This window comes from Colossoma macropomum, unplaced genomic scaffold (assembly GCF_904425465.1).
Source record: "Colossoma macropomum unplaced genomic scaffold, Colossoma_macropomum, whole genome shotgun sequence".
In the NCBI taxonomy this organism is placed as follows: Eukaryota; Metazoa; Chordata; class Actinopteri; order Characiformes; family Serrasalmidae; genus Colossoma; species Colossoma macropomum.
The window spans coordinates 16,692,229-16,707,056 of record NW_023494807.1 but is presented as its reverse complement, the minus strand read 5'-3'; the positions used below and the strand labels follow the sequence as shown (position 1 = coordinate 16,707,056).

The 14,828-nt window shown below is 38.1% G+C and overlaps 1 protein-coding gene across 1 annotated transcript; it reads right to left on the bottom strand.

Moving 5' to 3' along the window:
- Positions 1-3,558: 3,558 nt before the first annotated feature.
- On the bottom strand, positions 3,559-5,765 carry lpar5a (lysophosphatidic acid receptor 5a). The gene has a single exon (XM_036556758.1). It carries the CDS (start codon positions 5,684-5,686, stop codon positions 4,691-4,693), a length of 996 nt encoding a protein of 331 aa, XP_036412651.1. The 5' UTR covers positions 5,687-5,765; the 3' UTR covers positions 3,559-4,690.
- Between the last annotated feature and the right edge of the window lie 9,063 nt (positions 5,766-14,828).

The window sequence follows — 14,828 nt, the reverse complement described above, 5'->3', positions numbered from 1 at the left end:
TCTTGAGCAGGTGAAGTGCAATATGTTGTTGCTATTACTCAAAGACCACAATGGAAACAAATTAGCATATTAAATTACAGATTTACAAAATAAACCAGCCAAATCAACATGTTTATTTTAGACTACTGGTTCAACAGGTTCAACTACAAACACATCACACAAGATTATTGACAGTGAACTAAAGAAGACACTGACTGCAATGAACATTAAATACAATACAAAAATCTTAAACTCATACAGGAATACATTTCATTTCAGAAACCAAAAACATAGGCTATAATACAAAACTGGACAAAAGTGATAAGCATGCAGTATTTAGTCATATAAAGTACAAGTCAGAACACTTTTTGCATATTTGCAAATTGTTGTCAAATATTATTATTTATATTAATTATATTCAAACATCTGAATTTTTTAAACAAAATTACCTCAACAAGAAACTACTTTTACTCTTACTATTGTGTCATTCATCCAAAGAACCACTCAACCATAGTATCTCCTCACTTTGTAAGTAGCCTTTTTGTCTGCTAGCTTTATGCTAATTTCCGATATTTCATTTAATGGTGTTTTCTATGTTATGTTAGCGCCAGACCAATGGTAATGTACACACACTTGGTTTTATATTACGTATGGCAGTTTTACAGTAAATTCTTCAGTAAATATTTCAACTTGGTTTCAACTATATCTGAATACAGCAGTTTAATCTATAAAGCAGTTTCAACTGTATCTGAATTAAGCAGTTTCATCTATAAAGCAGTTTCATCTATATCTGAACACTAGTAGAGGAGCCTGTTAGCCTGTTAGCCCCCTGTTGGTTGTTAAATAAAGTTCTGTTCTTTTGTAGGGTGTGCTGCTACTGTGGTTTTGGAGCCCTGACTCCTACTGGAAAGGTGTTAGGATTTATCTGATAAATTAATCAGGGCTATAAAACATGTTTTCTGTGAAAATGTATGCTACTCTGAATGTTTTATCTGAGGTGCATGTACATCTGTCTCTGGTAGGACTATGTGTTTTATATTTTGTAGTTCATTTAGCCTGCAAAGTGCAAAATTGGGTAAAAAAGTAAATAAATAATGCTATTTTGTTTGTGGCTTGCTGCTAAAAAACATAATATCTAATAAATATCAGCATAAAAGCACATTTGGCTGTAAACAATACCTAGTAGTTGCCGATGAACTGTGCTAGCTATTGCTGCAGCGCTAGCTAAAAAACTTAACTTATGCTGCACTCAACCAAAAATCATCTAAAAGTTAAACCAAGATGGCGCATGCCTATTCAAGCCAAAGGGAAAAAAACAGGGTTCAGTTCCTGTCTGCTTAAGTCAGGCCTCAATCAATTGTCCCTCTGTTGCTCCCGCTCTCCAAAACCTTGTGACTGCTTTCATGGAAATATTTTGACATAATGACTTTTGGCTGCATGTATCCTCTCTGATTCAGTTTACATTGGAAGAGGGAAGTATGTCATTTTTGAGCTCTGCATGTTTAAGCTACAAAGTGGACATCCATGACAGCAGGTATTGTAAGCAAAAAGCTAGCCATAGTTTGTGGTACAACTGATAACTATGAAGTTATCACTTTAAACAGCAGATTTTACAGTCAGTTACAGATTTAACTGTGTTTGTATTTGTAATCCAAAACAAATCTCATTTACAGTAGAGAAGTGGTATGTTTTTAATATTAAGGAAATTATGTGAGCAGCTATGATGTAAATATTACATCATACGCTGAACTAGAATTTTACAACACCACCCTGAACTTTGCAAGTCAGAATTCCCTGTTGTTTTCTTTCATTTGTCCTAGCTTCCAGTCACAAATTCTGAGTTTTAAATGTAGGGGTGGGATAAAATACTGATACGGCCATACATCTTATCGCTTTCTTTTGCGATACCTTAGCGATACACTGGCACCAAATATTGATTTATTTATTGAAACATGCATGTGCTGTAAATGCTCTAAACGGACTCCCCCTCCAATTTAATCTACCAGATTTACTACTTCATGAATCCACATAGTGGCTCTACGGCGGTAATCAAATGAATAGGGTAAATCTGCGGTGCAGAAAAAGAAACTCACAGGGGAGAAATGGCGGACAGCGGGGAGAAATAAATCAGATAGGCACAGCCCTCTTTCGAGTCGAAGGTCTGGGCCCACTTCAGCTTTTACAGTGTTAAAGGGACAAATGAAATAGACAAAGACTATGCAGTTTGCAAAAAGTGTTTTGTTAAAATAAACTGCATGGGCAACACAATGAACATGCGAAGCCACCGTCTTCGTCATCATCCACAACTCGAAGTCAGCCTTAGTTAGAAAAGATATTAGAAAAGCTTTTAGTGAGACACAGTTGTGTTCTAACTTTAGACATTTTTACCCCAGAACTGTTCTGCTTTCTGGCAGTTTATGGGTATCGTACATGGGAATGATGACACACGGTCAGTGTATGTGTGTTAAAGAGGCACTAAGCTAAGCGTTTGTTGTACATTGTTTTATATTGGTTGTCAAATTCTGTGAAACTGACTCTGATAAATACATAATTCCTGCCACTCGCCCATTTAGGATTATTTTATTTCCTTCAGTTACACAGATATCGTGTTGTATCATAGGGGACTGTCTTGCAACATATCGAGTATCACAGAATCGCAGTATCATGATATCATCATTATTATGGGCAACATATCGTTATAATATCATATCGTGAGACGCCCGGTGATTCCCGCCCATATTTAAACTAAGTCACATGGTGCAACACTGATTGAAATGAAATTTTGTAGGCTACATTTTCAGTGCTAACAAACCAAATTGTAAATAAGTTGAGCAAATAAAACTAATCCCTGCTAAAAACCAGCACAAAACCAGCATGCATTCCATGCTGGTCTAAGCTGGCCTGTACTAGTTTAGCTGCATCCAAAACACAACATATTTTGGTTTTGTTGGTGACCAGTCTAATAACTTCTGTTGTTGCTGACAAGCATTCCAGCATCCAAAACACAACTGGTCTATGCTGATTTTTCTAGCAGGGATGTGCAAGATTTTTGGGAACCACTCAAAAAGTACACTATTTACAATAATCGCCACTTGCTCAGCATTGGTAATGTCCAGTGACGGAGTATCTAGTAGATAACCAACTTGCTTTGGTTGAACACAGCATAAGCCAGAGGAGGTAGCCTATTTACAGCTAACAAAAGGGGCTCTGGGATCTGAGGGGTTCCAAAGAAGGTAATGTTAGACAGCTTCTGTGCTAGCTGATGCTGGCTTTCTAATTAGCTGCGTCAATGTCCGCTCCTGTTATCATTTGATTTGTAAAATAAATTACAATTTTAGATGTTCTACACAGCACACGTATGTGTGTTTTGAATGGAAGACATTGAACAAAAAAGCTAAGAGCTATATTACTGTTCTTTGTTAAGGAAGACAGCTTGTTACCAAAATGACGTGGCATTTTGCAGGCTTGGTTGCACTTACTGAAATACCAGTCAGAGTGCGTTAAGGAGAAATAGCGATCATACCCTGAACATCTGAAGGAGATTGTTTTGCTGCATACTCCATTTTAAGGTGACTGACTAATAATTAAAGCAAGTGCGGAGAAACTAAATGATGCAAAGGAAAGAGTTTTAGGCAGCGTGCTTGGACCCCTAAAAATAACTGCATGTACATTCTCAACATAGGAAACTTTCTCAAGCTTTGTGGTTTTTAACCGCTTTGTTTGTTGCATCATGATCCAGAGTCAACCACCAGAAAGATATCTTTATACTGTATGTCTTGCCACCAGTCACTCCAGGGGACACTATGGAGTTTAGTGTTTTCCCTAATTCAACACAACGGAATCAACTCATCAGCCAATTGCTGAGCCCATCATGAATTAAACTGACCACATAGAGCAGGGAAAATATTCATTTTCGCAGTCCTTAGTTTGACTCCCATGAATACATCTTTTTAAAATCCAGTTGATGGTTAACAGGAAATATTTTTTAGATATACAAAAAAATTAAATGTTCTAGTCTGTGGAAGTCTTTGCAAATTCCTGTAGAAATTTCAAATAAAAGAAAAGTCAATATTACTTTTTTCAGTGCTAAAGCCAATATTACTTTTTTCAGTGCTAAAGCCAATATTACTTTTTTCAGTGCTAAAGTCAATATTACTTTTTTCAGTGCTAAAGCCAATATTACTTTTTTCAGTGCTAAAGTCAATATTACTTTTTCAGTGCTAAAGCCAATATTACTTTTTTCAGTGCTAAGGTGATGTGCACTAGCTTGACCCCAATACATGTATTTCCTGCTCTAACACAACTTACTTAGCTTCTAAACGCTTTAAAATATATTTAATTTACCTGAAACTGAGTCAACCACTATGAACCCCTGTGTAATCCTGGGTTTGCAAATGACACAGTCAGAAAGTATACTTTGATCCTTCGTGTCTGCAGTCATTGGCATTCAACCTGCTGTACACAGTGATCCTAAATACAAAAAGAGAGTATTTACACTTGATGGCCTTGCGTAGGTGTGTTGTATTATGTGATGATGTTGCTGATGTAGACTGTTCAAGTGTTCTTAGCTGCAAACCTAAATCCCTTTGAGTGGCAATAAAGTTGAATGAAAAGCTTCTTGTTTTGTACTTCCATGACATGATGAACCTTGTAACTTATCTTCTGAAACCTCCCACTGGCATTGAGCCCTATGCGAACAGAAGTTATCACATCACATTGAAAATTCTTGGAATCCTCTCAGTGGAACAGAGTCATAGGAATGAGATGTCTTCTTTTCTTTTGTTTTCTGCAAATCACATGAGTTCTTCCTCTGCAGGCTTTTGGTGCTAAAGTAGTAGACGAGTGGGTCAAGGCAGCTGTTTGTACTGGCCAGGCACATGGTCACCGTTTGTATGTCCAAGAAATTGTACTGCAGGAGCTCCAACTTGTAAAGGCCATAGAGAATGAAGACAACGTGGAAGGGGATGAAGCAGATAGCGTAAATCAGCAGGTTGGACAGAAGAAGCCATACCATTTTGATGCTGACCTCAGGGGAAGAGCAGGATGCCGAAGAAGCCGCCGCCATGCCCCATAGCTGCCGGATAACCATCACGGTGCAGCCCAGGATGATGCAGAATGGCAGAACAATCCCTACAGCGGTTACGATGCAAAGAATGATGAAGCCAAAGCGCCAGTTCTGATCACTATAGTGCTCAAAGCAGCGAAACACCTTGCATTTCATGTCATTGTTGGCCCGGTGGTTGAGGGCCACGGGCACGGCCAGCGCACCGATGACCAGCCACACGGTCAGGCAGGTGGACCAGGCCACGGTGGTGGTACGGACAGGACGAGAGCGCAGTGGGTACACCACAGCCAGCATGCGATCCACACTGACCAACATGATGAAGAAGGAGCTGGAGTAGAGGTTGACGGAGAAGAGCGTTCCTGGGATCATGCAAGCCACATCTCCCAGTGTCCAGCTTCCCGTGGAGAAGTAGGCAATGCGTAAAGGCAAGGAGAGTGTGAAGAGCAGGTCAGACAGGGCTAGGTTGGTCATGTAGATGACGGTGACTGATTTCCTCAGGCCAAGTCGGCGTACAAACATCCAGAGAGCGACAGCATTGAGAGGAAGCCCCAGAGCCAGCACTAGGCTGTAGGTGATTTTGAAGAGAGGGTACCTAAAATGAGTCAGGTTGCAGTTGCTGCTGTCGGACTCGTTAAGAGACATCTGCAAAGATAGTCTTCAACGACCGAGAAACCAGAGAAACACAAGGTGCGGGGTGTACGGATATGACTTGCAGTTGTCGTTTCTGCAAGCACAGACACAGGCACAGGAAATTGTGGGAGGTTTTTCTTTATCACGTGCAGCCTTTTTGACAACAGAATATGAGGCAGACAGAATAAGTCAGATTCAGGCCAAATTTCAGATAAACATTTCAGCTAGTAAGTTAACGTTTTGAATAATGTTCCAGTTATAACCAGTTTTGCTGAAGATTTCATTTTTGTACTTCATTTTGTATTCTCATAGATAGACTTCAGAACTGGGTTGGGCTCTCAGGAACTGTCCTAAAATCATTCGGTTCATACCTGCAAGGAAGGGACTACTTTGTGGAAATTGAAAATAATTTTTCTGAGAGAGTGCCAGTGACCTGTGGTGTCCCCCAGGGTTCAATACTTGGGCCACTCATATTCAATTTATACATGCTGCCTCTTGGCCATATACTACAAGACTGTGGGATATCTTACTACAGCTATGCAGATGAAACTCAGATCTACTTGGCCCTCTCCCCAAACAACTACGGTCTCCTTGACTCTGTACTTACTTACTTTGCGAATGCCTTGAGCACATCACTAACTGGATGGGACAAAACTTTCTGCAGTTGAATAAAGATAAAACATTTGGGAATAACAATGAGAGGCACAGACTAGCTGCCTATCTGGATTCAAGAGACAGAAGATCTGAAGAGCTAGTATGCAAACCTGGTATACTAATGTACTCTGATCTTAGTTTTAGTAGTCATGTTAAAACAGTTACCAAATCAACTATTTATCAACGAAACAGCTTCAGATGATTGAAAATGCAGCTGCCGGAGTTCTCACTGGGAATAAAATAAGGAAACACATCACCCCCATTCATAAATTCTTACCCTGGCTGTCAGTCTGTTACAGAATAGACTTTAAGATACTATTACTGGTCTATAAATTGCTCAATGGTGTAGGACCAGTATATTTATTTCATATGTTGCAGCGATATGAGCCAAGCAGAACTCTCAGATCATTAGGAACTAATCAGTTAGTCCTGCAGAAGGTGAAGACTAAACATGGAGAAGCAGCATTTAGCTACTATGAGAGCATCAGAAGAGCCCCTACGCTGGACACTTTTAAATCCAGGCTCAAAACATTCCTATTTAAGCAGGCTTTCAGTTCAGTTTAAAACACTGTTAGTGTTTCTAGCCCCTTTTCCTTTGGAACGGCAATTTTTTTATCCTAATCTAATTTTTAATTATTAATTTGTTTATTTAATTTAATGATGTTCTCTTTTAAATCTATTATTTTAATCATGTTTTGCTCATGTTTTTAATTTCTATTCTCGTTTGCTTTTCTTAAACAACACTATTTTCTGACTGTATTTTCTCATTTGTAAAGCACTTTGAATGACAGCAGTATATGAAAGGTGCTATATAAATAAACTTGCCTTGCTTTGCCTATTCTATAAGGAATAGAATATCCAGAAACGGTGGTCATTATTGGGTTGAAAGTAATTTCGTTAGGTTCATGGGGGCAATTAAGGTAGTTACATATGGTGACACTCTCTCAAAGCCTTTGACACTAGCAAAGGCCCTAGACATTTGGCTAAAAGAAACAAATAATGCAATAATTTATTGTTCAAATCTGATAGCCACCCACAGGGTAGTACAGTAGTTGTATTTACATTATCAGCATTGTTTCTTTTATTTTTAAAGGGGAATTTCACTAATTTAGAAAAAAAATTAATTAAACTGTTGATATGTAAACAGAGTTATTCATACTTGTCCAATAAACAAGTAAAATGGCTATGTTTACATTGCAGACATCACAGTTTCTGGTTCCTGTCACCACCGCTGTAAAGAAGTCTGACTCTAAGTTTCTCTCAATTAACCATTTCACAACTTTTATTTCTTAGATTTGTATTTCTAAACTCACACAAATGCCGCTTTTGGGCAGAATTTGAACACAACATTGGGGGGATTGCTCTCTGATTACTGATTTGAATGCATGGCTGCTGTAAAAGTGGAAATGTGCCACAGTGTGGATGCTCACTCAGCAGGCTGTGGTAAACCTCATCAGTAGCACATTTACATACCGTCAAATAAATATATATATTAGCCATAACCAAAGACCATCTTTTGCATTAGAAATGGTACACTGGTGATCAGCTTTGTACTCAGAACTACAGAATCATAATTAAGTGGCGCCATCTTATGGTGAATGTTCACTTGCTATCTTAAATGTGTGTGTGAGACTCAATACTACACCTCCCCCCATCCCCACCAACACCACAGTTGCATACACACCCACGCCACTCAAAGTTAAAAGATCTGTTCTGTTAGACCGATCTGTTCTGTTAGACAGTTCTGCCTCTATGTGTGAAATTTTTTTTCCTCTCCTAGAAAAGTAAGACATTTGGTGGGGTCTATGAAGTTGGAACATTACATAATAGGCCATATTGCTACATATTAAATTATTATGTAAATCATGAAATATATAACAGCCATATACAACCTTACAGACCCTCTGAAAACTATGAACACATCGGCTTTATATACAGCACTGTACAAAGCCCTGAGACAACTCTCCATTTATTTTGTTTCCAGACAAAATGGCCATTAAAGATGGATTAGGTAAGACTCAAGATACTGTCCTCTAGCGGTTGAATATGTGCACTGCAACAAGACTGGAACAATTCTTGGATCCACCTCACATTCCCACCCATAGAAGAAAAGAACGTTCATAGAATCGATAGTGACCAGAGGAGTTTGTTTAGAGTTTGCTAGCATTACCAAGCATTATCATTACTTCACTTTGTAGCGATGAGGTGGGCTGTTTATTGAGGGTATTACCTTACTTCATTATTTTGATGTGGATGATCAAAGTATGGCATTGTGCCACCACTGCTTCAGACTGGATCAAAACATCCAAAGGGGCCTACATCTCAATGCAACACATCGAGTGCGGCTTTTTTCATAGCTAAAACAACAATTTCACAAGATATCAACACCAGTGAATACTATTGGTATGGGTATGGGCTAATTTATCTCACAGTGGTTGTGCTTGCTTTTAGGAACTTAGCTAAAAGATATAAGCATCAAGTGATGGCTACAATACCGCTATCCCTGGCAAAGTATTTAATTAATTTACTTCGTAGATTACGATGACGTACCATTACATTATTCAGAGAAACTTTTCGGCTAATCATGCTGTCCAAAAACAGGAGGTACCAAAACTGAAGTTCAAAACATGATTAAATGATACAGAGAAAATAGGACTCCATGCAAGACCTGGTAGACCACCAAAACTGCCACTGTCAGATAAACAGTACTTAAAGCCTTCATCTTTGAAACCTCATCTTTGAAATCTCAACGATAGGAGTCTGAAAGGATGTGTGGCTGTCAAGAAGTCAAGATAGAGAAAAGGAAATTACTTTGTTTTACTTAGTTAGAGATTACTCTGAACATCCGAAGCAGAAAATGAAACCAACTTCTAAGCCTGAACTTTGGAGGTGTGGGAAAGTAGCCCTGCAGATTTCTTTGAAAAAATGCAAGCAAGTCTTCTGAAGAAAGAGTGGACACTAAATACTGAAAATGTTTATATGATCTTTAGTTGTTAAGGCTTCCATGAAATTTTCTGCTAAGAATGTTCTGCTTTTTTCCTGATGCTGAAAAATGAACAACTTGTACATTAGATCTGTGTTGACTGGAAATGAAATATATGAATGGTTGTCTGTGACTTTTCAGAGTAGTGCTGTATTTGGGAAAAATAAATAGTCTTTATCCAAATATAAGTATTCAAAACTAAATTTTCAGAATCTATTATAGAATAGATTACAGTCTATACATCATAGTTATAATTTTATAAGTAATAATATATACTCTATTCTATACAATAGTTGTAGTATCTATAAACTATTTTTCAATGAAACATATGTGTCAAAACAACACAGTTATTAAAATGAACTCTTTAGTGAAACTCATCTTAGTGTTTTGGATCTGTTCTTGTGGCCTTCCACAATTTCCTGTTTCATGAGTCATGAAAAATAAGCTACACACAAATATGAAATCATCTTGACAGAGAAGACAAGCAAAGAGCTAACCACTATGGTAATCAGTATTCAGCCATCAGTTTACGTGCAGTGAAATGTGATATGCAAACCCAGCTCATGAACAGCTTGATCGTGAGCCTGTTTACTCAAATTAGCTGTGCTAGCTAAGAGGTGGAAAGCACTAGTTAATGATATGGTGCAAAAAGATCAGTGTGATGCTCCTGTATTAAGCTTTCTGCAGGAATACAAGCACTGCATCCAGCTATTGAACTAGACTAGGGTATCGAAGACAAAACATGATAGAAAGAACACGGCCAAACGTGTTGCATTTACTCTATGCTAGTGAAAAAGACGTCCTATATAAAGAATTTTGCTGCCTGACATGTACAAACGACATACAACACTATCAACCCTGCTGAAAAAAACAGCTTACAACAGCACAAATTCCATGCTGGCCTAAGATGGTCTAAGCTTGTTTATGCTTGTCTGGTGCTGGTTTGGCTGATCACCCAGCATGGTCGTGCTGGTTGATCAGCATACCAGCATCCAAAACACAACATATTTAGGTTTTGGTGGTGATCAGACATGCTGGTCTATGCTGTTTTTTCTAGTAGGGGATTTCTTTGGATTTACAGTAACACAATGCAACATTAACGGTATATTTACTGTACACCTACTTTTACAAAAAAAAACAGTAGCAGATGTTTAATACAAAATGCCTTGGTCATTTTAATGATTTAACTAAACTAGAGAAGAACACCCCAGTTAGCAAAATGTATGTGATTCACATGTGGGCCACATCCTTGGTTTTGTTCTGGCCCACTACTCGCTGGGTCCTCGGCCCAGATCTGGCTCATATACTGTAAAACAAGAAGAGCTAATAGATGTGGCCCAGATGTGGCCTACACACTTTAAAATGAGTACAACTAACGGATGTGGCCCAGATCTGGCCCATATACAGTAAAGTTAATAGAACAGTTGTGGCCCATCTCTGGCCCATATTCTCTGTAGTGTGTAAGTTATGGCTGTAGTCCAGTTCAGGCCCGTATTCTCTGAAGTGTGTAAGGTTAATGGCTGTGGTCCAGTTCAGGCCCACACCTGAGCATAGTTAAAAGGTGTAGGCCAGACCTGCCTTATATATGGCACACAGTTATGGCTGAGTACCCACCTCGGTCCCTAGCCTAGATGTGGCCCTGCAGGATGCCTCATTCATTCACTGCAGAAGAATATTAGATGCAATATGCATTGCATCATATATGGTTCTTCTTAATAATTAATATATGTCAAAATCAATTTCAGAATGAGAACTCTTGTTTGATTTTGGTTAAATAAATAAGAACAGTAAACAAAAGAAGGAAAAAAGGTGATATTCTCTCTAATCTTTGTGTGATCATCTTCAGTGACACGCAGCTGGACATTCTGCAGTCTGCCTTGAATCAAAGAGTACTCTGTTTTCCACATTCGCAAATACATTTTCCCATAATATTTCTGCACCAATTTTAAACCATCATGGACAAACAACTCTTGAATGAAGAGGAGAGACCACTGAAATACAGGCTAAATATGACATATTCCTAGAATATCATCTTCAGACATTTTTTTGTAAACGAGAGATGACAAAAATGTCTGAAAAATTATATGTAAGCAGTCCATGGAATAAAAACAGTTCGTGAAGTATAGGTGTCCACCCATATAGTGTGCCTTTATAACATACGTACACACATGACATCAGGCCAACTGCAAATGAGAGACACTGTTCTGCAATTTAAATTGATAAACACCTACATTTTCTTATTTTGTATGCAATAATAAGTATGTTTACTTTTTCACAGTAAACAAATACAAAACTGGATAAACTGTTCTTGTTGGTAATGGTTTTAAATACATGATTTTATCCTATTATATGTTAAACATGGGCCCTTTCTAGGACGTACATTGGGTCGCACTTTGGCTAGAAGTGGGTCGCTAAGCCCTATGGTAGTATCCTATGTAGACTTTTAACTGGTTCCACTAAGCTTACCTGGTTATATTATGATCATAATGATTTCTTGTGCATATATTCAAGACGGAGTTTATTTTTATAGCACCTTTCATAGACAGTGGCAATTCAAAGTGCTTCACACAACCAAAAAATGGAAGCATTAGATAATACAGCTTATAACATTTCTGAGATCGAGCACCCCAGAAAGGCTTTTGCAAGGATTGTTTCAAAGATATAGGATGCAAGAAACGTGATTGCAATTATACTCAAGTCACTTCCAGCACCCTGATTTAAGAAGAGCACTAAAGTTACCGCATTCACTCGCTGAACAGCAGCCTTAACTGAATTAAATCTTACTTCGAAGTAATATCAGTCTCTAAGATGTAAACAAATCCTTGGGATAGCTGTACTAGCAAACTTAGAATTAACCTCCAAAGAGTTGATCAAGCTTAGGAGGAACATCTGGATGTAAAAAATTAAAATTTAGGAGCTAAAGATAAAAGATTATGAAATAGCAAATAAAATAGAACAAACTAAGAGATTAAAAGAAATTAAAATAGGGCTAACATACACTGAAGTGAGTTAATTAAAAGAAGGCACAAAGTACATAGAAAATAATAAGTAAAATAAGGGCTTTAACACAGTGCTAAACACAGCCACAAAAAACAAGAACATTTTCAATCTGGTCTTAAAAATGGCTACATTTCGAGCATATCTGACTTCATCTGAGAGTTTGTTCAGCAGTTGACAGCATAGTGCCCGAGTGGTGCCTCACCCTGTTTGGTCCTGATTCTGGGCACTACTAAATGACCGATCCTGAGTGACCACCGAGGCCTATTAAACTCATATACTTGCGGCAGTTTAGCAACGTATTTTTGTCCAGGGCCATTAAGTGATTTATATACAATCAGAAGCAATTTAAAGTCTATTCTGTACTTAGTAGCCAGTGCAGTAACTTGAGGATTGGAGCAATGTGCTTTTAGCTCTTGTAAGCACTCTAGCAGCTGCATTTTGAATAAGCTGTAGCTGCCTGAATGTGGTTTTGAGAGGGCCAGTAAGTCATTGCAGTAGTCCAGCCTGCTGGAGATTAACAGCTGAATTAGTTTTTATAGGTCTTGTTGTGACATGAAATTTTGAAACTATGATATGTTCTTGAGATGATAAAAGACGGCTTTAGTTATTGCTTTTACACGGCTGCTGAAATTCAGACAGGAATCAATTGTTATGCCAAGATTTCTGATTTGATCTTTAGCCCTCGGAGCTCTGGCATCAAGATGAGCACTGACCTTGAGTCTTTGCTCCTTACTGCCAAATACAATTCCTTCTATATTTTCTTAATTTAGATGCTTTCTTTCATCCAGTCATTTGTTGACCCTATGCAGTGACAAAGTGTCAATGGAACCATGGTCATCAGGTGAGAGAGCTAAGTCGATTTGGGTGTCATCTGAGTAGCTATGGTGAGATAATATATTATTTTTAACGATTTGACCCAGTGGTAGCATATAAAGATTGATAAATAAGGGCCCAAGAATGGACACCACGGTTCAATGTTTGCCTTTTAGATTTGTAGTCATTTACTGCAATGAAGTAACCAGACTGGAAGTCATTATAAGAGACATCTAGACTGCTCTTTTTTAGGAGAGACTTTTTCACATCAGTTTTCAGCAGCCCAGAGAAAATGCCTGACTGGACCGACCCATACACTATTTGCAATAACTCAGCTGCTAGGCAGGTAAGGACTTCTTTTAAAAGGGAGTGAGCAGAACATAAAGAACATAACGATTTTAGAAGCTGAAGTGTTTCCTTGAGGGTTTTCAGCTCAATAGCAGAAAATGTGGACATTTAATATATCTTGCTATTTTGAGGTAGTACATGCTGACTAGCTCTATTCATAGAAGAAGTGATGTCAAAAGCCTGTCTAACCTTTTGGATTTTATTACTAAAGAAAGCTGCAAATTCATTACATTTCTCCACAGAAAGGAGTTCCTGGTCTGCCTGTGCCGGTGGGTGTGTTAGCCTGTCAAATACTGTAAAGAAAGTATGGGCATTATTAATGTTTTGAATAATAATGTCAGAGAAATAAGACTGCCTGGCTTTACATAATTCCAAGTTGTAGATATTTAGTCTCTCTTTATAAATGTTGTAGTGAATTTGAAGTTTAGTGCATCTCATTTACGCTCAGCTTTTCTGGGTTCATTTTTACCAGCCTAAATCACCACGGCACTTTCTGCCTACCAGAAATTGTTTTGGTTTTCTCAGACACCAAAGCATCAATAACATTCACAATTTTAGAATTAAGACATCATGCATGGTATTTTATCCATAGCCATCTTAAACAGCTCATTATTCTCAGTTAGAAAGCTTTTCTTTACACAGAAAGATCCAGTTTGAACAGCTGGAAAAGTTACAATATTGAAAAAGACACAAAAACGCTAAGGTTTTTGACAACAACATAAGAGATTTTTAGCCCTTTGCTAATAATCAAGTCCAGTATATGTCCACAGTGGTGTGTTAACTCTTTCACAGATTGAGCTAGAACAAAAGTGTATATACTGCAATACTGCAAAAAGTTATTTGGTAGTTTTGGCCATGAAGTTATCTATGTGGCCATTAAAGTCACCAGTGATGAGAAAGTGTCAGTTGAAATCAGTAAATTCATAAATAAAGTCAATAGAGTACTTAGGTGGCCTATAAATTGTTAGTAAAAAAATCTGTGGTGTACCTTTTAGCACAGTACTGAGTTATTGAAAAGAGAGGAAGTCTCTAAAGGCTAACTGTTTGCCCTTTTAAAAACAGCCACTATTCCACCACTGTTCTGTTCGCTCTGCATACTAAAGTTTGGAGGAGTAGATTCTAAAAGGACAGCTGCACTGTTGCCATAGTAGTTTCAGTCAGAAACATGAAGTTTAAGGTATGTGAAGCAATAAGATCATTAACTATAAAAGACTTGTTTACAGCTCACTGAGTATTTAGTAGCACTAGATTCTTAATTGTGCGCTCGGGCTTCAAATCAGATTTACACTGAAAAGCAACAGCTGTCAGAATAGGCTGCCGTACAGAGCGACTTCAGTAGGCCCTGATTATTCTATT

Excerpts from the sequence above, each read along its gene's own strand:
- lpar5a (XM_036556758.1), bottom strand. The coding sequence starts at position 5,686 with ATGTCTCTTAACGAGTCCGACAGCAGCAACTGCAACCTGACTCATTTT.